The 26,616-nt window shown below is 41.0% G+C and overlaps 1 protein-coding gene across 2 annotated transcripts; it reads left to right on the forward strand.

Annotated features, from left to right (window-relative positions):
• The first annotated feature begins 1,552 nt into the window (after positions 1-1,552).
• SPACA1 (sperm acrosome associated 1) lies at positions 1,553-16,816 on the forward strand. Of its 2 annotated transcripts, XM_040553216.1 has the most exons (7): positions 1,554-1,728; positions 4,990-5,046; positions 8,408-8,509; positions 8,889-8,995; positions 9,475-9,610; positions 15,992-16,136; positions 16,409-16,816. In XM_040553216.1, the coding sequence occupies exons 1-7, from the start codon at positions 1,596-1,598 to the stop codon at positions 16,497-16,499; spliced, it is 771 nt and encodes a 256-aa protein (XP_040409150.1). In that variant the 5' UTR covers positions 1,554-1,595; the 3' UTR covers positions 16,500-16,816. The 2 variants fall into 2 exon arrangements, with proteins under 2 accessions (XP_040409151.1, XP_040409150.1); XM_040553217.1 differs by lacking the exon at positions 4,990-5,046 and having other exon boundaries at positions 1,553-1,728.
• Positions 16,817-26,616: the final 9,800 nt, after the last annotated feature.

Genomic DNA, 26,616 nt, shown 5'->3' on the forward strand with positions numbered 1-26,616 from the left:
AGAGAAAATACACAAAATGTCAGCCAGCCATTTACTAGGTCCCTGCCTAAAAAGCTGAGTTCCTGATTATTCTGTATAGATAATAAAGATCTATTTCTTCCAGAGAAGTATGTATCTCTGCTAGTCCTGGAAATTATTTGTCTTTCCTTTGTGGTAGCTGTCTCCTGCATCCCATCACAAGCAGCCACAGTGGCATAGGATATGCATGCATCAGTGTTTATGTATAGGTACGTATTATGCATACACATACCTAAAAAAGTGTGTTGAAAATGTGTTGATGAAAGCAAAACTAGAATGCAGACTTGGATTTAACCTATTTCCTCATTCATTTTCCTGTCCCTAGAGATGGATCCTCTGTTCAATATTGACTTTTTTTTTTCCGGTTCTAGATGACGTTGGGTTCTGAAGATATAGTAACCGGGGCTGTTATTAAGGATATCATTATTATTTTGACAACATTGACTTTGACAGCTTCATGAACTTTATTGAATAAGCAATGTTTCACTACCCGTCAGATAGTATTTTCACACTTCTCCAACTTCCTCTGCCTTCCGTGGTGCAATATCTGAGGATGTACCAAGTATTCTGTGAAAGTAATAATCTTTCCCTTCTTCCCTTTAGAAAAGCAACTTGATCAGTTACGGGAATTTTCTTCCATGTTTGCTGTTGCACACCTGAGAGCAGGTGCGCTGGGAAGAAGTTATTAAGGAAAATAAGTTTTTTGACAATAAGTCAAAGAGATAAGACACATGTGCAATTTCAAATGCAGCGAAGCCTCTGCTCACGTTTGGCTCCTGCAGAAATGTGTTTCACACCACCCAGGTCCAACCCTGCACTCAGGGCTGCGTTTCTTTATGCTGGGGAAATAAATGTGACTGCTGATGGAAGCTGTGCTCACTGATGGGGATACTCTCTCCCCGATATCTCAGTACACCTCTGTCCAGGGAGAGGGGAGGTGACAATACGAGGTCTACGTACAATGTGGGAGCATCGCCCACGCAGCCTGGTCTGGGGGTGCTCATGCCAGTAGGCTGCTGCATGCAAAATGCCGTCCTATGTGCCAGACATGTGCCCAATTGCCACTTGCCCCTTTGAATGTGGGGGCTTTTCTTGGGCTTGTACAGCCCACCTTGCGTTAGGCTCTGGTATATTGGGGGTTGAAAGGCACCGTGAAGAACCTAAGGCGGTATTTTATGAAAGATGAGCCAGCCACAAAGATTTGAACCTCACTGAAGAACAAGAAGCTTTGGAAGCAAACAAAAACGTTATTACTCAGGACCACCTACAACAAGGAGACAATGGAGCACTACGAAGCCCACTGTTTATTTTATGAGAAAACCGTGCTGCAGCTGGGGCTCAGGAGCTCAGTGTTTCTGTCAGGAGCGATGGCAAAGCCAAGCGTCCACACACCGCTCAAAACCCCTTCAACACCCAACTCGGGCACCGAGCCGGGCCGCAGCTGACGGCCCCCGGGGGCGGCTCCGGGGTCGGCTCCCGGTCCCGAGGGCCGATCCGGGCCGATCCGAGCCGTTCCGAGCCGTACCGGGCCCCTTGTGACGCCTCCGCGGTCGCCGGGGCTCTGCGGTGGGGCGGCCATGGCGGGCGGCGCGGCCTTGCTCCTGCTCCTGCTCCTGCCCCTGCCCGCCGCCGAGCCCCCGGGCGCCGAGGACGATCGCGACTCGGAGGAGGCGGCGGCGGCGGAGCCCCGGGGCGGTCTGGCGCTGCCGGGTGAGGCGGGGAGAGGGCTTCGTGTGGCAGGGCAGGCACTGACAGGGCTGCCCGTGCGAGGCTGGGTGTGTTGAGCAAAGGGGATGCAGGGGTTGCTCCCCGGTGCCGGCGGTGGGATGGTGGCGGAGTTTATCGGGAGCTTTATTCGAGTCTCCCGATGAGCTCCCCGTGCCCCTATAGCTGCCCCTTGGTGTATCACGGTGGGCATGGGGCAGTGCTGCTGCCCCACGCTCTGACCTTCACCTTGGGGCCCCACCAGCACCCGGCGGGAGCGAGAGGACCCAGCTCACCGCTGGGATGTAGCATGCTGGCTGCCGGCATCTTTAGGAAGGCCTCTGTGGGGTTTTTGAGCATTTATTGGGGGTGTTCCACACGTCTTGCGTGATGTGACTTGCAATTAAAACGCCGTATAACGGGAAGGACTTCTGTTCTACATAGGTTTTACAAGGCTTCCAAATGTAGAGAGGAGCACAGGCTGCCTTTGCTGCGCTGGTACTAATTGCAGCCCCCTGACAGGAATGCAAATGCAGTTCCTTAGCACATTCTTATCTCAGCATGTGTGGGATTTACATATATAACTCCTATTAATGCTAATGGCAGCTATGTACATAATTCTTTTTGCATAGGGCTGACACTATATTTTTATCTGAACCTGATGCAACTGGAAACAGCCATCTTATATAAGTGGAAAGATCTGTAGTTTCTTATGGGAAACTTACTTAAAACGTTGCTTCATTTTAAATGTAGGCAGGAAATACAAGTAAAGGAAGGAATACAAGCTTTGCATTGTAATATGGATGGATGGTTCATAACATTCATGGCATGGATGGTTCATAACATTCATATAAAAAATACCGTGTTGTCCGGAGAATTATCAGTGAATCGGTTTCCGTTGAAGTTTCTTTATGTTGTTTTTAAAATTTCACTAAATCAAATATTTGATCAGAAATCAGGACCACTGATTCATGACTGACTTGTTAATTTAGAACCAATAACCTTTTAGTAAAGTTTATTGGAGTATTTTTACTTAGACAATACTGTATCTTTTTTATTTAGAACTATTGCCCATCAGTTCATCATTCTGATTCTCTGGCAAAAATGTCATGTTATGTGTTGTGGTGCTCCTGGAGCCAGAAGCATCCTTAAAGGGCACCATGGTTGGTATCTTACTCTATAATTGGAGAAGTTTGCTTTCACTGGCATCGAAGTCCCTCAGCCTTCTATTAGCAATATCTGAAGTTCACTTTCTCTGCTTGTTTACAAATTTTTTTCTTCCTTTACTCTTTTTTTTTTTTTTTTTTTAGTTTGTGTCTGGATAGGAAATGACAGCTTCTTTCAGATACAACACCCTGCCATGGCTACACTTAAGTTGACACATCAAAATTGAATTAACACCTACTTACAGGGTAGAGGTTTAGGGTTTATCATAACCGGATACAAATTGTCAGAAATCTGTTGGGCTGAGAATTTGCACCATCTGAAGCTGTCCTAGCCCTCCCTCCTGCGTTTTTTGCACACTTACATTTATTGTGCACACACAAACAAGCATATGTCATGTTGTACCAAGTTGTAAACTGTACCAAGTTGAAAACAGGCATTTTAAAACAGGGCTGTATTTAGACTCTAGACAGGATCCTTACATTCCCCTCCTTCTCTGTGGTGCTGTGATTGTTGTTGAATGACTGTCCCATTAATTTAAAAGAAGCAAATGGAAACGTGATAGGACTGTCTTCCTATCATATCATGGATGGGGACTGTCTTCTAAAGAAGTGATTATTTTGCAAGGCTCATTAGATAATGGTGTTTGAGGCCACACAAACTGTTTTACAGGTTGGTTCTGTTTTCATAGGATTTTAAATCTTAGCATTTTTCCTCATGCTTTGACTAAGGTTGGAGTCTTACTTTAGTATTCAACTGGATAGTTAAGTTATTGCTTAAGGATTGTTGTTCATACGCTATAAGACTGTTCTGACGAGCACGACTTATATGCTGAAATAAATGTCAGAACCATAGAGACAGAGATAACAGAAGAATAAGGTTTTGATGGCTCATTTATAATGTTGGGAAAAAGAGTTCAGTATCAGTTTATCAACGTGGAGAATTCAGTGTGCTGCTGCAGTGTAAATCCTTTACAATGGAGGAATAAAGCTTCTATGTTTGTACGTCAATGACAGCAAGAGAAATGCAACCATTCTGTTCGACCTGAGATATTTAAAGTTTTGGGTAGTGTGTGAAAAATGTAAATGTTGCACAAAGATTTAATAGCAAGAAGTGATATATAAACTTGCATTGCTGCACAGAAATAACATTTTGTAAACATAAATCTTGAATATAAAAAACTGAGAGACAGCAAAGCAAACTTTACATTAGTAAGTATTTGTTATCAGAAAAAAAATAATCTGAGTAGGCAGGACTGGCAATGCAGACTTGTAAAAACAGTCATAGTGACTTGTCTGTTCTCTTCACATTTGGAAGAACTGAAAAGACCCATTGCTTATTTAATGAATAATTTCCAAAGGTGCTTCACTAAGTTTCTCTGTGGAACAATTACTGTATCTCAATATCCTTATAAACAAACATTCAAATTGCATGCTGTTAGGAATAAAATCTATAATCCAGATTTGAATCCCAGATGGAGACAAGAACCTTTTGCTTCTGTACATTCTGTGAAATCCATTCTGTAACCTCAAAGTACCATAAAAAATGGAAGGAACCCAATCACAGTGATTAAAAGCCCAGCACCTAATTAAAATACTGTACCTGGTTGACTCATCTTCGTGCTAGCTGTCTAAACCTGACCTTGAAGTGTGATGGGGAAAAAGTCATGTAGCAAGGCTTGTGTTAGCCAGAAAAAAAGAAAAAAAAAAAAAAGGAAATGAGTTGACTGAATATTGTTTAATGAAAATTTTTCTTAACTCTTTTCAAGGAAGACCTGTAATTTGCACAGGACCTAGACGTGGCATTTTCCTGAGCATTCGGAAGACAATTTAACATCATATGCTGATTTATAAGAAAAATACATTTTTTCCTCCTAAAGAATCATCTTAAGGTTTAAGTACGAATGCTATTCACATTGGATTTTATGATAAATTTTTCATAAATGTCTTGTTTTTCTGGTTTAGTTCATGAAAGCAAAAACGTTGGCAAATTTCACATTTTAGCTAAAAAGTAGTAAAGATTTCAAGGAATGAGTTTCCTGTTAATTGGGCATTTCCATCCCTGTCATTGTATTAAAGACGTAACTTTAGACTTTGTGTTCAGGTCTGAATGCCCTTGAGTCCATGGAGCTAGAATTTGGAGTATGCACAGTTACATGTGGTGAGTAACAAAGCAGATGAATAAAACATATTGTCCTTTGTTTTTTGGGAAAAAAAATGCTAACTGTAGCAATTTAGCAGTTGTAATTTGCTTGCCCTCATTCACCTCTCATTGATTTCAATTGCCAATAACTATAATTAACAAAAACAATCAGGCTGATTGTCATTAGAAGTTTAGGTCAGATCTGTTGTTTTATTAAATTCACAGCCTGCAAGCTCCTATTTTAAACCAGTTCCCTACGTTTATTGGCACATGAGCTGCCTTCCCCAAAGTAACAATTTTCGCTATTTGTGAACATCTGTGAGATGTTCAGAAGATGAAAGATCTTCTGATGCTTCTCACAGATGTCTTCCCACATACAATATTGCCAAAAAATTGCTTGCCTGCAGTAGCCTGTTCTGTATTCCACATTTATACAATTTATAAATCGTGCAACAGAGAGGAGAGGTATCATTCTGGAGTAGGAGGGGAGACAGGAAAAATGAGTTGAGCCTTAGGAAGACATCTCTGTTTAGGGTGGTGATAGAATCTGCTGTGAGGTAGTAATTATAGTGCTTAGGAAGCAGTCTTGAATCAGAAATGCCATTATTTTTTTTTTCTGAACAATTTCTGCTTCTTGTAAGACCATAGGAAAGAGAAAGAAGAGGTTTTGCCCCCATCAGTCTGAAGTTTTCTAGAGTATGCCTTCTTTTTTTTTTTTCCAGCCACTTTTGATATTTCCAGCGAGATAACTGCCTTGAGTGCTTCAGGGAAACTATTTCACATAGGATATTATGGTTTTAGAAAAAAAATAAAAATCTTGCTTCTACATACTTTAATATTTCCCTTTCTTCATAATTTCAAAGTTGGTTATGTGTTTGGTATACCCATACTGTATATGTATCCCCATACCCCCATACCGTACACATTTTTTGGATACTGAGAAACTGCTCCTCATGTCCAACACCTCTAGAAGACCTCTCAAATGTTCTTTATTTTCAGAGAATTTCAGTCAGTTTTGCCTCAGTTTTATCTTGGGTCCCTCAGAGGTAACGTTTAACCCCTTTAATGTTGGAAATTATATACTCTTACTGAGAAAGCAGGAAATGAAAGCTCTAACAAAAAGAAAAGAAAAAAGAAAAGGCATCATCTCATATCTGGACTTAATCCATGTTTGTAGCCCTTATTCTAGTCTGGTCTGCCATTCTAGTCTACCAACAATGCATTGCATGTTGGTATGTTGAAAGGCTGAAAGGTACCTTATTAGTTCTTCCAGTACAACTGTGAACCCTTTGTCTGCTTCAACTCCTTTCTTACCCCTTAGATTCATCTGTCTAGCCTTTTATATTTGTTGCTTTCAGAACTGACACCACTGTCTTAATTTTCCCCAGTACCACTGTGGCTCAGATCCATTGCTTCTCTATCCATAGTCCAGGTTTACAGAGACATTAAAGCATAATTAAAACATGTTAATGATGTCTTGTCATATCTGCCTTGGTTTTGCATTAGTCTCATTGTTGTCTTGCTGTTTTGGCCACTGTTACCTCTAGATTTCTCTCATAGCTGCTGTTTTTCAGTTCTCTGTGGGTCACCCTTCCTGCCCTCCCAGTCTGTTAATTGACATTTTTCCAAGGTGAACTTCATTTAGATCATTTATTTCTCCTGCATCCAGGCCATTTTTCTGCTAGGTTAGCTTGGATGACTTGGTGAAGTTAAGACTTCGTTTGTTAGAGCATCTCAGTAGATTAATTTCATCAGCATTGGCAGCTACGAAGAAGAGGTAGAGAAAGGAAACATGGGAATAAAAGAAAAAAGCTGTCCAAAAGGAAGAAGCAGAGGAGTGCTAAGAGAACTTGCAGATCTCATTAAAAGAGCTTTTTGCATCAACCTTTTGAGTGTGATATACTTCCCCGATTTTAATATTGCAGTAGATAACACACGGGGAAATTTTTTCCTGACGAATGCGATTACAGTTAGCCCAGCACCCAGATTTTATCAAGCCATCCTTTTGGATTTTCATAGGTTCCCTGTCTTTTTCGTTAGCTAAAAAAAACCTACATGGCCCTGAAGAAAGAGGAATGCCTTTAATAAAAGTGTCAGTTCATTGCCATTTACACCTCTGTCTCTGCATCCATGAGATGAGACATTTTCTGGAGTGGAGAACGATCCTCGTTTTGTGTCATTTTCAGTAAGTGGTGTTGTCTCCCTCTGTCACTTGAAGTACTGTTTCACGAGGAACATGACATCTCTGAAACATTCTGAAATCCATCGGTTTATATAATACACACTTAAGAAAGGCATAGGCTTCGTAAATGCAATATTCAAACCAATTTCCCGTTTATTATTATACTGCAAGGAGGGAGGGGGGTTAACTCTCCTCTTTCCATGCCTGTTAGTAAACAAAATACTTCTGGAAAAAATGGCAAAGCCTTCTTCTGTTTACTGGGCCTAAGCATATTATTCCTGCCTCCCCCACAAGCTATGTCATTCCAGTGAACTGTGTACACACAGTTTGGCAAAAACAATTAGAGCACTTGTTTTGAATTTGTTCGTAATTGTTAAAATGAGGATGTTCCCATTGAAACCCTGATAACGAGACCGAACATTTTCTGCCTACCTGAACATGGCGTCTGGAATTTTCCTTTACACATTTGTGACAGGTTGTCTCCTGTTCTTTGCCTTCAGTAGGAACCTCCACGTTGCAGGTAGAGTCCTGGTCAACCCTTGTTGTCACCTGTTTCTCATACGAAGCCCTGTGTTATGGACCACTGGGCTCTTGGAGGCTTCATTCTGGAGTCTGTTGGAGGAACTCCAGTATCACGGGCTGGCACTTACCATTAAGGCTCCCCAGTCCCAGTCCTAAGCCCAGTCCCAGGAGGTTTTAGAGCCATTGGTTTCTGTTGACCTTGGTGGGAGCTGAAGACACACAGACGGTCACAAGACTGGAGGCAGACTGAGTTGGCAGCCTGTACAGTGTTCTCTGTGCCATCTGATTTGAGCATGTAAAGGCCAGGAGCCCGAAAGCTTTGATTTTTAAAGTGAATTAACTGTTTTGCAGAACATACATTAGCTTCCTTTCAAATTCTTTTTCTGTAAGGAAAGTTCTGAATTCATATTGAATTCTTTTTCTGACACATAGGGGTGTGATGATTCTAAGGATCTGGCTCCCTGTGGTGCAGAGCCTGACAGACGTAGATGTTGTCTTAAAATCTTAGATACCCACATGGGATGGCTTTAGCAGGCACTCTAAGAAGATCTGTTTTTCCTGGTATTTGGTAGATACATCATACTAACATCCAGGATGAAGAAAGAGAAAGCAAAAAACAGTATGGAGAAGATGAAGAAGTGCAGAGCATAAGATTTTTATTTTTTTCCCCCAAAGGGATTGGCATTCGAGAAGTTCTGTTAACGAATGGATGCCCTGGGAGTGAAACAAAATGTATTGTCGGTGTGGAGGAATGCCACGGGCCAGTGGACTGTGGGTGTAAGTGGAACACTGTGATACAGTAATCAAAAGCAAATAAGTTGATTCAAAGGAAACATCCTTATTCTTTGTGAGTGTGGAGGAAGTGGAATGAATTGATTGTATTCCACCCTCCAATTACCCGGCTAAGCAGTCTGGTAATGTTTAAGATCTCATTTCTGAACCGATGTGCATTTGGTTTCAAGCCCCTGTAAAATACCATTTTTCTGCTATTAGCTTAGTTCCAGATATTTCACCAAGCAAAAACAATATTTGAAGTAATTTTAAGGGAGAAGATAATTTCGAAGTAACATTTTGTGGTTTGAAGAATTATGAGCTTTATGGTCTATACGGAGATGTTTCATATAGTTGAATATACCTATTAAAATTCCTCCTGTAGTGGGAAGACCAATTTCTGAGAACTCTGAAAGCGTGATGATGACTTGTATTTATATACCTCCTGAAAATCGATTTAAATATGTTTGGAAGATCTTAACTCCAAACAAGGTGAGTAATTGAACCCCACTTTGTGCAGAAAAATGGCATGCTGGATGTGTTTACTACATGCTCCATATGAAACATCCAGATGCCTGTGCTGATTACTTCCTTTGCTGTCACAATGCAAATAAGCCCTGATTTCTCACTGGCGAGCTGGTAATATAAGGACTTAATTGGCTTTGCACCTTTATGCAGCGTCAATTTCCTCTTTATGTAAGGGAAACGATAATTTTAGAGAATACTGTTTCTTTACTCTTATTTTAGAAAAATTGGGCCCAGTGACTGGTGAGTGATTACACATTAGCAAGTCACAACCACATTGCCCTTCCCACTTGTTCAAGGAGGTGCTGCTGGTGGGAGGAATTTTCCCAGGGTCTGAGAGGTCCTGACAGGCTGAAAAACTGATGGATTAGAATGAGCACTTTTCAGTGAGTATATTTGGAAAGAGACAAACCATTTTTTTTTAATTTTCTTTTGCATATGGATAGACAGCACGCATTCTTCCCAATGATTCAGCTGTTATGGAAGTGCGCAGAGATACGCGTCCAATTACTTACCAGTGTGAAACTCAAGGAAATGAAAGTGTAATTGCCTCCGTAAAATACACAGTGCACGCAACAACTGGTAAGCTCATAGAGACACTTACAGACTTCTAGTGTTATGGCCTTGTGTTTGTTATGTGGCATTCAATCATCATAGGATTGCACGTCACCAGTGGCATATAGGCAGGAGCTTGTGTGCTGTGGTAATGACTGTCATGAAATGCAGGCCAATAAAAGAGGCATAAAAAAGGAAATGACAGATTGGGAATGAAGAGGTTGCTTGTGGCAAACATGAGTATTTTCTTTACCTTTATAAAATCTCAAGCTAGAATAAGGAGGTTCTCCTATTACCTACTCGTTTGTTGCAGCAACCAAGTTGGTTAACATAGACTTCTTTTTGTCTCACTGAGCTACATAGAACCAGCAGCACGCTGGGCAGTTCTGCAGTTAAGTCTCCTTTCCACTTCAGTCCTGAAGCTGAAAAACAACCTTTTGTGTTTTCTGTTTAGCTGCCATCTGGAATTTGCTTATGCACAATATATTTAGGGAAGCTTAACGCTGAAAAGAATACCTGGTGAAACAGTTCCCCAGTAACATCTTTCTCCCCTCCTCTGCTAATGGGATATTTGCTGACTCCATCAGGAAAGCTTTTTTCCTTTCTCTTCAGTAGGATGGGTTATTTATTTCCTGCGTGTCTCCTGAGGTTCTTTCTGCCTTGTACAGTAATGAGGAATTTATTTCCTAAATCCATCTGGTAGTCACAAAACATCCAAATCTTTGATTATATCAATTTGCTTTCTTTTTCTTTTTATTATTTTCTTCTCCCACTATTCAGTTTCTACATTTCTTTTTGTACAAAGAGGAAGTTTCCTTTTTGAGACCTGCATTAGCAGAGCACATAATCTGTTTTAGTTTTAAACATGCAAATAGTCCTATTGACTTGAGTTGGTGAGTCATCAATAGGACGACTCTTGCTCTTGAATTTAAACTGTGATTAAGTCCTTTTGGTGAAAAGTGGTCAGATGAAACCCATCCAACAGATGACCTACCGAGAACTTCTTACAAGGTTTGAGGCTGTTGGTTCAGAAACTATTTATGACTAGACAGAAATATGAAGAAGACAAGATCTAAGGTTTATTAAGTAATTTAGGAGTGGATTGTCATGATTAGTGACAGATTAGCTTCCTTTAGGTTTGTAGAGGCATTTAGATATCCAAGAGTTTCTGGGCTTTACTTCCCCAAGAGTGCCACTGTTTGGACTTCTGAAGTTATTAGCTCTTAATTAGGTACATGGAAAGAGTTATCAGCAGAAGTTTTGATTGAGAATGTACTAAGATTTTCATCATGTAGATCTAGTTTTGTTGTCTGTAGATGGTCAGAAATCTAGTGAGTTCAGAATACTGCCTAAATTAATTAAATGTATTGCCAATTAAAATAGAGCTGGATGGTAAGAAACAAAGACAAAAACTAGGACACCTTACCTCCTGCCTCTTTTTTCCCAAGCTCAACTTCACTGCTTATTCCTGGCTCTTCTAACCCACCTCCCTGAGCACCACAGGAGGATGGGGAATGGGAGGTTGGGGTCAGTCCATAACAGTTCCTCGATGCTACTCTTTCCTCCTCACACTTTTCCCTTCTGGGTCTACCACAGGCCACAGTCCTTCAGGGTAAACCTGGCCCAGCATGGGCTCTTCAAGGGTTGTATTTCCTTCAGGGAATCTCTGCCTGGTCTGACATGGGATGCTACGCAGGCTTCAGTGTAGATCTGCTACAGTATGGTCTTCCATGGGCTGCGGGGGAATCTCTGTTCTGTTGCCTGGAGCACCTCTTCACCTCCTTCTTCCCTGAGCTTGGTGTCCTGTGTATTTTTACCTCCTAAATGATTTTTTTTTTTTTGCCACCAACTGAGATGATTCTGATCATTTCTCTGGGTCACTCAAATGAATAAACTTAAGTTTGTATTTTGTCTTTCTCATCACCTCGATCCCTCCCTATTCTGTTCCACAGGTACATTTCTTTGTGATAGTGCCAGAACTGCAGAATGGAGCCAAGGAAGTGGAACTACGCTTGCTTGGTGGCTGTTATTTCTTCTTGACACTTTCCTAGAGAGAAAGACTTGAGGTGGTCAACAGGGCTAAAAATAATCAAGACACCTGATAAGGAGTAAATGTATTTCCTTTGGTGTCATCCTTTCTACTCTCTCCAGTGCTCTGTTGTTTTACTTGTGTGAACAGCAGTGGTCAGATTGAGAAAAACCATCTGAGAACCTGACCCCAAAGACAACACTTGAAAATACATAGCATGACGTTCTGCTTCAGATTTTAATGCATGTGAAGTGGGGAGGATGTATTGCAAAAAGACAGGTAAAGCCTTAAATGAATGTGGTTATATTTGCCACTGCCACGTGGCAAAACTTCTTATGAATTGATTTTCATACTGTGCACGGAGAACTTCCATGTGTCCTTTACCAATGATCACTGCTCTTCTCAGTGACCTTTTGTTGAACAACAGTAATGACCTTTTTGTATGAGTGAGTGGTCTTTAGTAATTTTCTTCTTCCGTTTGTTTGCAAAACTGTTCAGACTGATGCCTTTTTGTCTTTTATAGCAAGAGAAAGGGAACAAAGTTGTACTTTATCTTCAAAAATTATTGACATCTGTGCAAGGAAAATCCCATCTTTTAATAACTGACATTTCTTTATGCCCTTCTTACTAAATCACTACCCTGGAATACAGTAGAGGGTCTTGTTTCACACTCCCACCCATTACGTTGTTGGGTGTTTTGTGAAGACTTTGGAGCTGGAAGGCAGTTTGTTCATATTTACTAATAATAGTCCTGTGAGGAGGGAGGAAGGACTTTGCAAGGGAGGAATGTGAGAGCAGAGAACGATCCTCATTACCACGCTGTGTGAAGGGTGTCAGCCTTCTGCGATCCCAGCTGTGCCCCCAGCTCCACACTTCCCATGGGCGGAAGAGCGAGTCGGTCTGTGTGTGTACTGCTTCTGTGGAGAAGATGGAGGCAACAGTGTTAACTGTTTCAGAGGCCATTCCAGGCCTCACTTCTCTTCTGTTTGTTTCCTGATAATGGCTTCAATGCCAGAGCTTCCTTTAGAGGCAGAAGCCACATCTCTGTGATGGGTTACTGTACAAATGCATGACCAGCATTACTGTGTTGTCCTTGTGTTTGCACAGAAAAGAAATGGGGAATCCCAGTGCCCGAGTGTAACAGCGTGGATCCTCTGTGTGTGTGTGTTTCTGTGTGCAATCCTGCTCTCACATTTGCATGTATCCATGCATTTTTAATATGTAGGAAAAGTCTTAGAGATAACCTGGAAGGGAAACAGAAAAAGCTTTGCATCATCATTATATTAAGGGGGAAAAAATAGTCTGCAGAGGCAGAAACTCACTGCCCTCTGCCAAACTGATACATGCTTTCTGGATCTGAAAACTGGTGGAAAGAACTGGTGTTGGCTGCTGGACCATATAAACAATTGGTTGAGCAGCTGCTTGTAGATGGATCACTGCTGTACAGTTGACATCATGATCTAGGAGGAACCCCAGCTCAGTGAAAAACATGGGGGGAGAAGAGGATGAAGAGGAATGGTGCTGCTGGCAGAGGTAGTGGTGTTTCCTTTTGATAGAAATGATGCAAGAGACATGTTGTAGCAGGAGACAATCTGCTTGAAACAAGTAGGTATGTTACCAATCTCTTCTTGCTCTGTAAAACCCTAGAAAATTTCCAGGGGAGGTACATACAACTTTAGGAATTTCTTTACAGTGTAATTGTGGAATATATAATAGTGTTTTTCTTCATCATTCTTAAGGGCAAAGTAGTCCACAGTAGACTTCAATAAGTAGACTTCAAGTTGAATGTCACTGAACTAAACCTCACATGTTTAAAAAGTAGTTGTTCTTCCTACTTGTATTAAGCAAGAGGATTTAAAAAAAAAAAAAGCTGATGTAAATATGTCTTTGTAACCTTTTCTGATAGCTGAAGATGTTTCTAAGGCATATTCTGGCTGCAGCAAAATTCTCACTGCCTAATTGGGAATGTTGCCTGGACTGAGTGCAGTCAGGGGCTTAAAAGTGCTCCTGATGTGAATCAGTTTTTGCTCATCGTAAAACAGCTTATCGGGAAGCTGCTTTTTGGTTTGTTTCCTGTTTGCATTTTAAATGTGCGTTTACTTGGAAGGAACTCCCTCTGTATTATCAGGTTGTCTCTTGGGCAGTTCTAGATCTTGACTACTGGAAGAATTTCCTGCCTAGGAAGAAAACGAGCAGATCAGCAGTGGATAAGAGAAAGTTTGTTTTCCTCTTCAGCAGGCTCTTGTTACAGCCTGTAAAAAGAGGTATTCTTAGAGGTCTAAATTCACATTTTGTCAAGGGGAAAAATACATTACATTAATGAAATTGCAAAATCAAAGGCAGTTTTTGTTAATGTCCATTCCCCACAACTGCGTGTAATTCTAAAAAGACTGTCCAGTCATTGAAATGAATTGGTCTAAAAGCAATTAGCTCTGCATTGTGTGAAAACCCCAGTATTTAGACTTACCATGTATGATATTCTTAGCTAGTTCACCATTCTTACATGTCTTGTATCTTGCAGAAAGATCAGGAGAATCCTATAGGCAAGCTGCGGTTTAAGAATGTCAACAAATTCTGTGATGCAGGAGAACGAAACTCAAATGATGTGATGGAAGAGTTGCTTAGATACTACAGTGATGACAGTGGCACCAGAGCTTCTGTAGAAATAGCAATGCAATAGAAATAGAAATGGTTTTCCTACAGTCATTCTGTTACAGAGAATACCAACCAGCGTAACAAGAATTTTGTGTACCAGGGAGCAATGAGATACCACATTACAGTCCTAGAAACTCCTATCAGGGAAAATGAAAGAAAATTAAGGTTGGCCTGTGTACAGTTGTCAAACCTGGAGGGATCTGGAAAGATGCACTGTAGTTCATTGATTTGGCTGAGTGTTGTTGAACAAATAATTTCAATTAAATCTCAGACCAAGGTGACTGGGTGTGGTTTCCAGGCATTTCTTTATCTAGGGTCAAAAAATAGATGGGGGAAATTGGTTGACCATCTTCAACATTTTCCACTCTTCCTGGATTTGTTAGAGTCATCTCCTAACTGGAATCTTTGGTCTTAGATAAACAGCTAAAATAATGGCAGGGCCATTGGTTTCCTTCAAAGTATTCCAAGGTTGAACAGGTTGTAGCATTGCAGAATGCATTTTTACTTGAAATCCTTTCTACGTTTTTCACTTCTCATCTTCATGCAGCTGCTCCTCGCTATGTGTTCCTGGGCCATGCAGAACAACTCCATTCCGTGCTCAGTGGTTATTTGCTTTAAATAAAGGCATCGCAGACCTAGATAGAGACAGGGAGCTGAAAAGCAGCGCTTAAGTTATTGAATCCAGTTCTTTGTTAGCGTACTCTCTTTCTGCTTCGTTATTAGTGTTAGTATTGCAGCAATTAACGTTGTTAGCATTCTCCTGTATCACGGTGGTTCCTTGGTGCCTCAGTTGTGGATGACAGAGCACCTGGTACCCGGCACAGAACAAAGAAGTCAGCCTGCCTTGAGCCGCAGACAGTCTGTGGTAATTCTTGTCTCTCTGTCATTCATTTATCTTACTTGAACATGTCTTGAAATCTTACATTAAAGCATTTCCCAAAGCAAAAGCATTGTTGTATCAGTCATTCTTAACAAGTACTAAGTAGATACATTTTCCTCTCCTTGATTTTTTTCCTTGTTGGTCTTTAGGAACTGCAGTCCCTTGTGTTACACAGCTATAGGTAGTATTCTGAGAGCTGTCCCACTCTGACTAACACTGAGATTAGCTTGTGTATATGTGTGTAGTGAAATCCCTTGCGTACTCTTAATGTTTTGGCTAGTTATTTCCTGCCGAAATATGGCTTTCCAAGGTCTGATCTTTCGGTCTGCCATTTAAAACAGTAGATCTTCTCAGATGTTAAGAGTGGAAAGAGTGGAATTCTTCCAGCCAGATGTAGATGTTTGCATCTGAGATCTGTATCCAGACTCCTTTACAGTTATTGGAATGTTACTGATGAATCATAAAGTATTTCATCTTGTCCTGGATGCCTAAACCAAGTCAACGGAAGGTAGCTTGGAAGTGCCAGTTCCTTTCCAAAGCCTATAGAGACAACCTAAGACAGCTATCACAAATATCTACATAGTGAACTATCTTAAGTGAGATGTGTTCCACTCCACATGCCTTGATGTCCATTTCTTTGCATCTTCTTTGGTTAGATGCAAAGAAGGTAGAAAATGTTACTATTCTGACTTCTGCTGATTTCATAAAGGCATGAAGGTCGTAAAAGATGTCAGCGAGGTAAAGAATAAAATCCTGTTCCTTCTCATTTCTGTTCATGACATTAAAAGCCTGATTCATCTGAAAATTTGAACATAATAATGACCATGTATTTTTTTTTCTTCAGAGCTGCAAACAAAACAATCAGAGAGAATAGACACAGGACAATCAAGGAAAAAAAGGGCAGACGCCATTCTGGTGTTTTGCCTGGTAACTGGAATCATTTTCATGGTTGGCGTGATCTTTGCCATCATCTTTATAATTCTTCACTGGTAGGTGGACAGCATACAATATGATTTATGTGTTACTTGATCAAAATATGATGTTACTGATGACAAACATGACCTGGGGTGAACTATTTAAGTTTCTCTATAGTTTAATATTTGTGTTGCCAGTAAAGAAAACATGAACAAGCTTCTGGAGATCAGGCAGAAGTACTTTACAAAGCAGTTACAGTGACTGTTAATGGGAGGGAAATGATTAGAGCAATTTTTGTAAACCTACTTAAATGTGCGTTTTTGTTTAATTCTTTTTTCCATTTCAGGGCAATTGTAAAAACTGTTTTGGAATCAAAAAATGGGCAAGATGACACGGTCGAAAAGCTGACCATCAAAAGTTCACAGAGTAACATGTAGTAAGTAGCGTCCCGCTCAGGGTCAGCATTGCTTTTTGGAGGAACTGGGAGTCTGCAGCTGCAGCTACAGTGTTCTCACCATCTGCATTAGCCACAATACAAGAAGTGCCAGAGCCATCACCCACAGAGAATGAAGTACAGAAGTCCTTCCAGCAGTTGCATAATGAACAGAATTAGAGAAAAAAGAACAATCGGATTACACAGGAACAGGATATAAAGAAGATTAATATATGCTTGGAATACTGGTTTTAAGAAATACTTTTTACAGTTCATTCACTGTTTTGGATTACTGAACTTTAAATAAAATGTGTAAAAATACTCCTATTTTAAGGTGGACATCACTTCCAGGTAGTATAATAGTCTGAGCACTTCCAGGTAGTATAATAGTCTGAGCACGTCTGAACTGGAGAACCAAACCCAAATTTTTGTGAGGATGTTGACAACAATTTATTTAACACCTCTTAAATTGGAGGTGGTTAATCTACACTGTGTGAAACGGGGCACATAGTCTAGGCAAAGACTATGTTTTGTAAAATGCTCCTTATCTCCCTGGTGGTCCTCAAATATGTAGTCACTGTAATCCGGTGTCTTCTAGAGACATAGGGTAGTGTGTATTGTTAGGGAAGATCAATAAAAGGTGTTTCATAAGCGTCATTAATTTTTTATCTTCACATTTGCACATGTAACCATTTCTGCCATCAAGGGCACCAAAGCTTGTGAACAGAAGAGTAGTCCCCTGGGTTCAGACCAAGGGTTCATCTACCTCAATCAAATCAATGGACAAAAAAGGATGTGAAGGGAAGAGTACAAAAACAAGACAAGGTTGTATGATGTTTTCCCCATGTATTCTTCCAGCCTCCAGCCACTTAAAGTTTTTCTAAACCAGACGCAATTTGCAAGCAGTTAGGAATCTTGAATGTCCCCTTGTACTTAGTAAGCTTCTGTCACATCAAACATCCTCTGATGAGGAGATCCAGAGCACAAAAACATCTTTTGTCCATTTTGAACCCAATTCCTGGTAACTTCATTTGTTGCTCCTGACTTCTCGAAAGGGCAGTGAACTGTCAATCGGTACTATCCTCTCCCTGAAAGGGACTGTCCTCTAGGTCTCTAACATATTCCTTGGTTATTTTCTTTCTAGCCTGAAAAGTGTAAGCTTTCTTAGTGATTCTTCATCCTGAAGCTGTACCATACCTCTGACTGTCCTTGCTGACCTTCTCTAACCATCCTCAATTATGTGATTCTAGTGTTTATGAAGGTGCTTTCTATTTGTGTAAAACATTGTTTGATGCAAGTAAAAAAAAAAGAGCAGATAACATATTGAAAAATGGATTGCGGAGTGATTAAAATATTTAATAGATTTTATGATTGATTTTTTTTCTTTGGTAGAAACTCTGAAAAGAGGCCGAATATTAAGCGCTCCAGGTTAAAGAATGCTTCTCAGTAAAGAACATTAAAAAAAAAAATAGATTGGAGGTAGTAACTCATCCTCTCGAAGAATTCCTGTTCTCTTCAGTTCCTCTATTGCTGCAGATGTTTAACTGCACCATCTGCACATCCTTAAAAAGCATTATCATATTTTTCAGAGATACATCATTTTGTTTTCTGTTTAGTGAAAAGATCATTTACATTTTTGCAATAAAACATCATATTCAAAAATGACGTGCACTTAATTCTATAAAAATATCTTTTTTCAAAAGGAAATGGTATTTTTGGTAACACTGTCATTAGCTATGTCATATCATTTGGTGGACAAACCTACAAGTCTGGCAATGTTAAGAAGAAAATACATAGAGAAGGAAAGAGCAGACAATAGCACTTCTGCAGTTTGCAAAACTAGATTATGCATTCCAGGTGAGTTTTTGATCCCATGCAGTCAAAGACAGGCTATTGTGGTGAGTCTGGGATTAGGTCTCAAATGCAGGTCTCAAAAATAGACCCAAACCAGTGGTTGTTACTCAGGGAATTGTTCCCACTGAAGTTGTGGGAAATATGAAGCCCTACCACCAGCTCTGTGACTTCTGAACTCTTGTTTTCGTGCTGTAATTTAGGTGGGGCATAACCAAAAGAGAGGGAATTAGACTACTCTTTTTTCATAAGGATGCAAAGGATACAACCTTTTTGTATTTTAATAGCATTAGCAAAGAACCTCCAGACTTCCTTGGGTTGACGTTTTGAAGGTTTTAGATTTCCATGGTTTGCTGGCAAGTCCACCGAAAAGTAATAGATACATAGTCTGAGTATTCAGAAAATGAAATTCAGGAAAGGCTGAACTAATCCACACTGGAGCGTGGGGGGCCTCAGGGTAGATCAAGCAGCTTTTGCTCTTTATTGGCTCGTATTTTATAAAATATGATTACCTTCTGCCTTTTTTCACTCTCTTATAACCCCTTAGAGCTTTCTACAAAATAGAAAAAAAATATATCTCTAGAATATTTGATGCAGAAACTGTAGCACAAAATGTGGAAGAGTGCCTTGCTGCTCAACAGATAGGGTAAACGTGCTGTTTGTTCTGCTGCCGAAGCTGCAATCAGAAACTCAAAGAAGTGGGGAAATTCCTGAAGGTTACTCTGGCCAAGCAGTCATCACACAACCACTGTGTTATCATTCTCTCGCCCTAAATGTGAACCTGAACGGATCGCTCTTTGTACCGCATGCACTATAAAGCACACAGAAAGTGCAAAATAATTGTCTTAATATAACCCCTATCAACCTTCTCTGACTTTTGATCCCATAATCTGAAAAATATACTTAATAGTTTGGCAACAGAGTGAACAGCTATGACAGATAAAGGACATCCAGAAATAAATGCTGTAAGTATTTCTAAAGAGATGAAGAACATGCTACGATCTGCTCAAGCACTTCTGACAAAAAGTATTCACCATCTACGATATATAACTGTCCTTGATGCAACTCCTTTTGTCTGCAATGCCTAAGAAATTCAAAGATTGTTTTTGTTATTTTCCGGTAGTGGATTAGTTAAGAGAACCGACAAGGGTTTCTCCATTTCCATAGGTTTAAGCACAGTATTTCCACCTCCTCCAGCTTGCTGACTGCAGTGGAAACCTTATGTCTGCTGCTCACCCCAAGCAATGAAGTTTGCTTATTCTCAGGCCTGAAGCATGTGCCCAGCTCCTGTTAAAGCCCGTGTCACTTCAGCACTTGAAGTGAGATTTGCTCCACTTGTGAGAGGCACAGAGGAACCAGAAGGAGAAGGGGCAGAGGTCACATGAAAATATTGGTGTGATCTCGGCAGTTTGTGCTGCCTGCAAGAGCTTTTGGCCGATGCAGTCTAGGCAGCCTCTCTAGTCTGCTCTGTAAAGTGCAGTCCGTACAGAAATCCCAGTGTCCTGGGAGCTCGTAGCTTTGCCCTCCTTCTGACGTCCTCCCACAGCACACCTTGGAGGGCTGTCAGCTACAACACATCTTCCAGGGGACCTTTTCGCCTGCCTCAGCTGCACCCAGGGCTTGCAGCATTTGCCCCCCCCCCCCACCCCGCTGCTCCAGCTGCTGGATCCAGCGTGCATGGGCCAGAGCGAAGGTGAAAATCTCATCATGCTTAAATTCAAGCTGGTACTCATGTCCTTTCCTGAATTCAGATGTCCTTGGACATGTGTTTAAGTGATTTCCTAAATCAGGGCCAAAATGATCTGCCAACCCTTGCTTTCACTTGCTTTGCATAGTTTAATATCTCTGCATAAGGTTGTGGGTTTTGCTTTAATTTAGTAGTGTTTTAAACATTTCCCCACCATTCTTTCATCTTCCTTTTCTTCTTAAAGAAAAATCTTTTTGGAATGCATAGCTTGTCCGTATATGATCCACCATCTGTCTCAGGAAATTTAGGATGCATTTATATAGTTATTTAGGTCTTGATGTATATGCGCTTTCATTTATGTATGGTCTAATAGTATATGCTGTAGAAATGATCTTTTTTTTTCTTTGACAGCTTTAATTGGCTCTTTTTGGAAATGATTTTTTTATGGTGAATTGCAGAGATTTTGATTATTTCTTTATAACTTAATTAGTAAAACACTTAAAATAGTAAGTACTAATGTTTTTTTCTTTCTTTGCTGCTATGCACGCAGGAGAGAAATCGCTGCAGAAATATTGGTCATTTTTAACCTGATGCCATATAGCATAAAATAAAGAAATGATAGTTCAAAACAGATATAGTGCTCCATGGTTGGTGGCAAAATTTAAGCATTGTGAAGATATTACAGGGAATAAATAAGCAAATAATTTGATCTGTGAATCAGAAAGCTACAGCTAACCGTTAAGTCAAACGTACAGCATTTTATATGGGTTTTGGAAATAGAGCTCTGCGGTTTCCAGTTGTTTCTGTAAAGTCTAGAGATGGATTTTTCAGGAGAGCTGGGCATTCAGCTTCTACTTTATTATGAGAAACTTGTTATATTAAGCCAATATTGTTCACTTTTGATTTCCTAAGTTTTTACTTAGCTGTATAGAAAATTTTTTTTACTTAGAACTAGGTCAGAGTGCTCAGACTGGAAAATTCATTATGGCAAATTTTCAGGACAACGCTACTTTAACAGGAAATTGTGTTTGTGGGCTGTGAAAAGATAACTGGAGGAAAAGCTTGCATGTCTGAAGCAATTAAGCCCCAAATCCAGCATGGCTGGTTGTGGATAATTGGTTGTTTAAAATTACTTAACCTACATGTGTTTTGCACTCTGTCCTCTTGTTCTTACAAGGAGAAAGTTACTGGGCAAAATGGGAAGATTTTAGCCTTTTAAATTTTCATTTTGGACTGCAAACCCTTTCCCAAAGAGATGATTTTGGGTTACATGTGCCTACGAAGTCTTATAACACAGTGTCTTGATCCTTTTTGAGGGTATCACATTATAACAACATAAGGATTAAATAATGGTATGAAGTTGTGTTGCAGATGAATCAGTTACTATTTTCATCTAACATTATGTTGTATTACACCTAGAATAATGGCAAATTGTTAATTAAGATCCCTTGATATTTGCAATGATCTAATTTTCTGTTGCTTAGAACTGCCAAATTTTAGTCTTTAGGCAGAAATTTTCCATGCTGAATATGTGGTCCTCAGGCTACTATCTTTCTTTCTGGGAACGCAGAAAGTACAGCCAAATGTTTTATTTTTCTGGGTAGTCACTTTATGCAAAAATAGGCTGCTAATCCCATCCTGACTATTTCTCTAGCATTCCTAGTTTCTGCTTCCTTCCTAGTTCCCAAACTGGGAAGGTGACAGAGACAGGGAGTGCTGAAGAAGTGGCTGTGGAAGGAGGGCTGAGGTAAAAAATAAACTAGGAGGAACAGCATCATAAAATTGGTGGTACAAAGAGGCTGTGCCTAGAAACCAAATGGAAGTGGGGAGAAGGGACAGATGCTTTGAAAAGGGAGATTCCTGTAAGCAGGACCTTCACTGAGTGGAAGAACTGGCCAGATGGGAATCGTGAGGAATATGGGGAGGGAGACTGGGATTGTGAGATCCTGAGTGGCAGAGAGAGATTGGGAGAGAGAGCTGGGCATGTTGAACAAGAATATGCAGAGAAGAAAGACAGGGTGAAGACATTCACACTGGGGAAACCACATCTGAGTGCTGGGACAGAATGGATGGGGAGTGGAGGGATGAGACTGGGATCGACAAAGCAAGGTTGGAGGGGAAGACCAGGACTGAATGGATAAGAAAGGACACTGGAGCATTTGATGTGGTAGGACACTGAGAGACAAACCTCACAATCTGGTAGATTCATGTGTGTTATTTACCTCATTGTAAATGGTCCTGAAAAAAAAACTTTTAACCTTTTAAAGCCTGCAAATTTTTATTGTTATAGATAAATAGATAAAGGTAAATTATTTGTCTCATAAAATGTTCAGCGGGTGAATGATGTGGTTCTTTCAAAATGTCATCAGTCTTCCTGGTCCGAGTGATATTCACAGCAGGTTCTCAGCCAGTGGAAGTCAAAATGACAGCTCCCTTTGAACAGCATAGAAGCAGGTCATGTATAATTGAATCTCTTATTTTTATTGTTGCAGCACTGTTTTTATCCAGGCTGCTCACGTGCTGCACTTGCTAGTCTTGGGGGAAAATGTTTGCAATCTTCTAAAAAATCTTAAAAGATGTTGAGTTTGTGTGTTCACAGAGCACACGTCCGGAAGGACCCACTGGATCATCTGCTCTGATCTTGTGCCTGCAAGAGGCTTTTCCCCATCTCTCTACTACTCCCATGCTGAGCCTGGTAGCTCAACTGAAGTTTGTGTTTAAGTGATATCTGCCAGAAAATCACTCAGCCTTGCTTGGGGAACATGGAAAGACTGGAAGCCCAGCACTTGGCAATTTGTTCCAGAGGTTTATTGCCTTCTATCCTAAATAAGAACTGCTCTTCTTTCAAAATATGAACACATCTGGCCTCATCTTGCAGCCACTGTTTTTTGGTTCTGCTAAATTCAGCAGTCGTTTAGTGCTTCATTTTTTTTTTTTTTATGGGAAAATTTTTCTTCACTAACACACTCTAATCAATCACTTCTCAGTCTTCTTTTATGACGAAGCTTCTTAAAAGTCATCTCAGAAGCCTTTCTCTCTTGTACTTAGGCATTTTTTCTGACTCCCTTTTTGACAGCTTCTGTTTTTTTCAGCACCCTCTCTTCAGCCAAGAACAATATATGCCCTATGACACTGATAGCCATGTTCAACTGCTTGCTGTATCCACATCCTAAACTCTTTGCAGAGTCACATATTCATAAAACACAGTTCCTCATTACGTTGATACACCCTACATTCTGTGTTCCTGGACCAACTTCTCATTTGGCCCTGGTAAATCACACAGGGATGAGTTGTTCCTATATGTTCCTGACTGTGCCATATATCTGTCCCATCTTTGTTTATGTCTTCTTCCATCTTCATGTCACTGCTTCTTCTATCTTCACGTCCTCCACCCATTTCAGCAGTGGTGGCTATTGGAGCACAGCCACTATTCAGAGAAGAATTCAAAATTCCTTGGCCTGGATGTGAAAAGATGCTAATAAGAACACAACCCTGAATCCTGTTCAGTCTGAAGAGTAAGCCTGTGTCTGCATTTTGCATTACATGGTTGTACACTAAAATTACAGAAGCAGCACAGGTCACCATTTCACCACACACAGCCTCTTAGCAGAGAGGCTGAATAAGGGTAGGTCTCTGATTCCCCTCCTGTCATACCCCAGGAATCTCTCATGTTTCTACACACTGGTGCAACTTGAATAGATCGGTAGGGCATGGGATGCAGGGAGAAACCGTGGATGTTAGTCCCCAGCCTGGTAGCTGATGTACTTTCCTGGAGGACATAAACCTGCCCTTCCTTCAGCTGAGAGAATGGTTCTTTGGTTGCTGTGCCAGTGAGCAGCACAGCAGGTTAGTTAATAAAGAGAACAGTCCACAAAATTGCACTCAGAAGTGCTTTTGGGTGCTTTGTCAGGCAGGAATTGCCTCTTCTCTTTGTAGGAGACCTCTCTTGCTCCCTTGCCTCCTGACTCGTACAAATTGCCACATGAGGCATGCACCTGGTGAAGCTCTCCTTGCCTCTGCCTGGGGCTAGTCTTGGGTAGACTGGATAGATTCTTCATGTTGTCTTTCATTCTGGGTATGAAATATATGTTTCAGCATCTTTAATAATGAAAAATCCAGATTTTTCTAAAAAGTTCTAGCTCCATTTCTCTCTCTCTCTCTCTCTCTCTCTCTCTCTTTTTTTTTTTCCAATCAGGACCAATAAAGTGGATAATGGTCCATGACTGTGGTCTTCTCATCTTTACTTTTCTTTCTTTCCTGCCCATGGCAGGGGGATTCGAATTAGATGACCTTTAAGGTCTATTCTGACACAAACTATTCTATGATTCCATGATTTTTGCTCAAGCTCTTTTAACCAGAGAGCAGAGTGGCAAAAAGAAAGTCTGTAAACCTTTAAAGTTTCAGAAGTTAAAATGGCAAATTTAGTGTTGCATTTTCACAAATTTTCTTGCTCATGGTTTCCATAAATCATGTCACGGTCAAGCTGTATCCAGGCATCACTTATATCATCTCCAGACCAACAACTCTGATGGGTTTTATGCCTGACTTTTAACTCTTCAATAAAACTTCCTTGAAAATCCTGGAAAGGACCTGCCGTACCCTTCAGTGATGTCTTAACATTTCAGCTGGTGTTGGGCAAGGTTGGTTCATCAGGCAGTGACATGTCAGACCTGAGATAAAGAATTGTATCTCTCCCTGCCTCTCAAAAGAGATGTCTGTCTCTGGCAGACTGATTCACAGTGGTGTTTGACATATGAACTGTAGTGCCAGGCTTTTCAAATGTGAATGAAAACACATTAAATTAGGAAGCAAAATGGAAGGATCAGAATGCAGTGTAGAATCCTTTACAGGTGTCACTTTTAAATGCAAGTATAATTCACCTTATCTTTCTGGCTACAGAGCAGATTCCCTCCTTTCCTTCCTTCCTTCCTTCCTTCCTTCCTTCCTTCCTTCCTTCCTTCCCTCCTTCCTTCCTTCCCTCCTTCCTTCCTTCCCTCCTTCCCTCCTTCCTTCCTTTCCTCCTTCCTTCCTTCCTTCCTTCCTTCCCTCCTTCCCTCCTTCCCTCCTTCCCTCCTTCCCTCCTTCCTTCCTTCCCTCCTTCCCTCCTAACTTCCTAACTTCCTAACTTCCTTCCTAACTTCCTTCCTTCCCCCTTCTCTCATTCTGTCAATGTATTCTCTTCTTTTCTTTCCCTCTTTCCCTTTCTTTTCTCCCCCTCTGTCTTTTTCCTCCTTCCTCTCTTTCCCCATCCCTCCTTTCCTCCTTCCTGCCTGCTCCCTCTCCCCCTCCTTCCTTTCAAAGACTATCAACTCTGGGTAAAAGGAGTTTTTAAAATTAAAATCGGCACAGGGAAAAGTACAATGTACTGCCACTTCTCATCCTCCGTTCTCAGGATTCCAGGGTTGTCCAAAAATAGTTTTTGAAAGCACAGAATTAGCTCAGGAGTCTGGGTCAACTCTCACAGATATCAGTGAAAAGTCAGGTCATGATGACTAAAACTGCTCAGTAACAATAATCTCAAAGCAATAATCAAAGTCCAATGCTTTGCTTTGAAGCCTGTGGCCAAGCTCCTGGGCCGCGTTTTGGGACCTGTGTGCCTGGCATTGCCTGAGGACACAGGGCACAGCCAGGGGGACCGGACAGCAGCTGCTCTTCCCACAGGGTCTGCAACACCTCCTGGCTGCAGTTTGCCATCAGGGCAGGTGACAGACTTCACTCAAGAAAGTAAAAGTCATTTTATGTTTTTAGGCTTACATCAAAGTTACCATCAAAGCAGGGGGAACCACAGAGGAAAGCAAGCCCTTGAGCTTGAGGCCACTGAGCTCTAGAGCTCCTGGAGGCAAAATGTTATTATTAATGAGATTGGAGTCCAAATTTTTTCCTCATAATTGTGAAGCTATCGGAAGGCTGAGGCTGAGCCTGAGGAAGGCACAGGTTTCCTCGCATCGCTGTCTGGGATTGTGGGTATTGCTTCCTCACTCCAGGATTTCCTGCCTGAGCTGATGAAGTTCTCCTCCTGCCTTTCACAATCAAATCCCAGCAGTTAATGCTCTCTGGAATCACAAAATCACAGCATCAAAGAATGCCTGGGTTGGAAGGGACCTTAATGATTCCACCCCCCTGCTATGGGTACGGACACCTCCCACCAGACCAGGTTGCTTGAAGACCCATCCAGAAGGTGGCACCTGTATTGGAACAGCACCAAAGAGCTACATGACTTAACTGTGGTGTGATAAACACTTGACAGATAGCTCATACTAATTGATAAATGTCATCTCATAACAACAGACTCTGCCGTCAGATGTGAACTCCATTCACAAGACATGCACCCTGGATGTACAGAACATGTTGTAGGACCAGCACTTGGCCTTGTTACGTTTCTCGTGAACTACAGCTCTTGGCTTACCTCTCTCTGTAAGTCAATGCATTTGATGTATTTTTATATTAATTTCAGTGTGGGTCAGTCTACATATACACAGCAACAAAAACGATGCCAATAGAATCACATGGCAGGAAATATAACATTAACTTGATCCTGGCTGTGCTTTTTATGCTTAACAAGAGAAAATCAGGAAATAAGGAG

The sequence above is a fragment of the Cygnus olor genome, chromosome 3 (genome assembly GCF_009769625.2).
Source record: "Cygnus olor isolate bCygOlo1 chromosome 3, bCygOlo1.pri.v2, whole genome shotgun sequence".
Lineage (NCBI taxonomy): Eukaryota > Metazoa > Chordata > Aves > Anseriformes > Anatidae > Cygnus > Cygnus olor.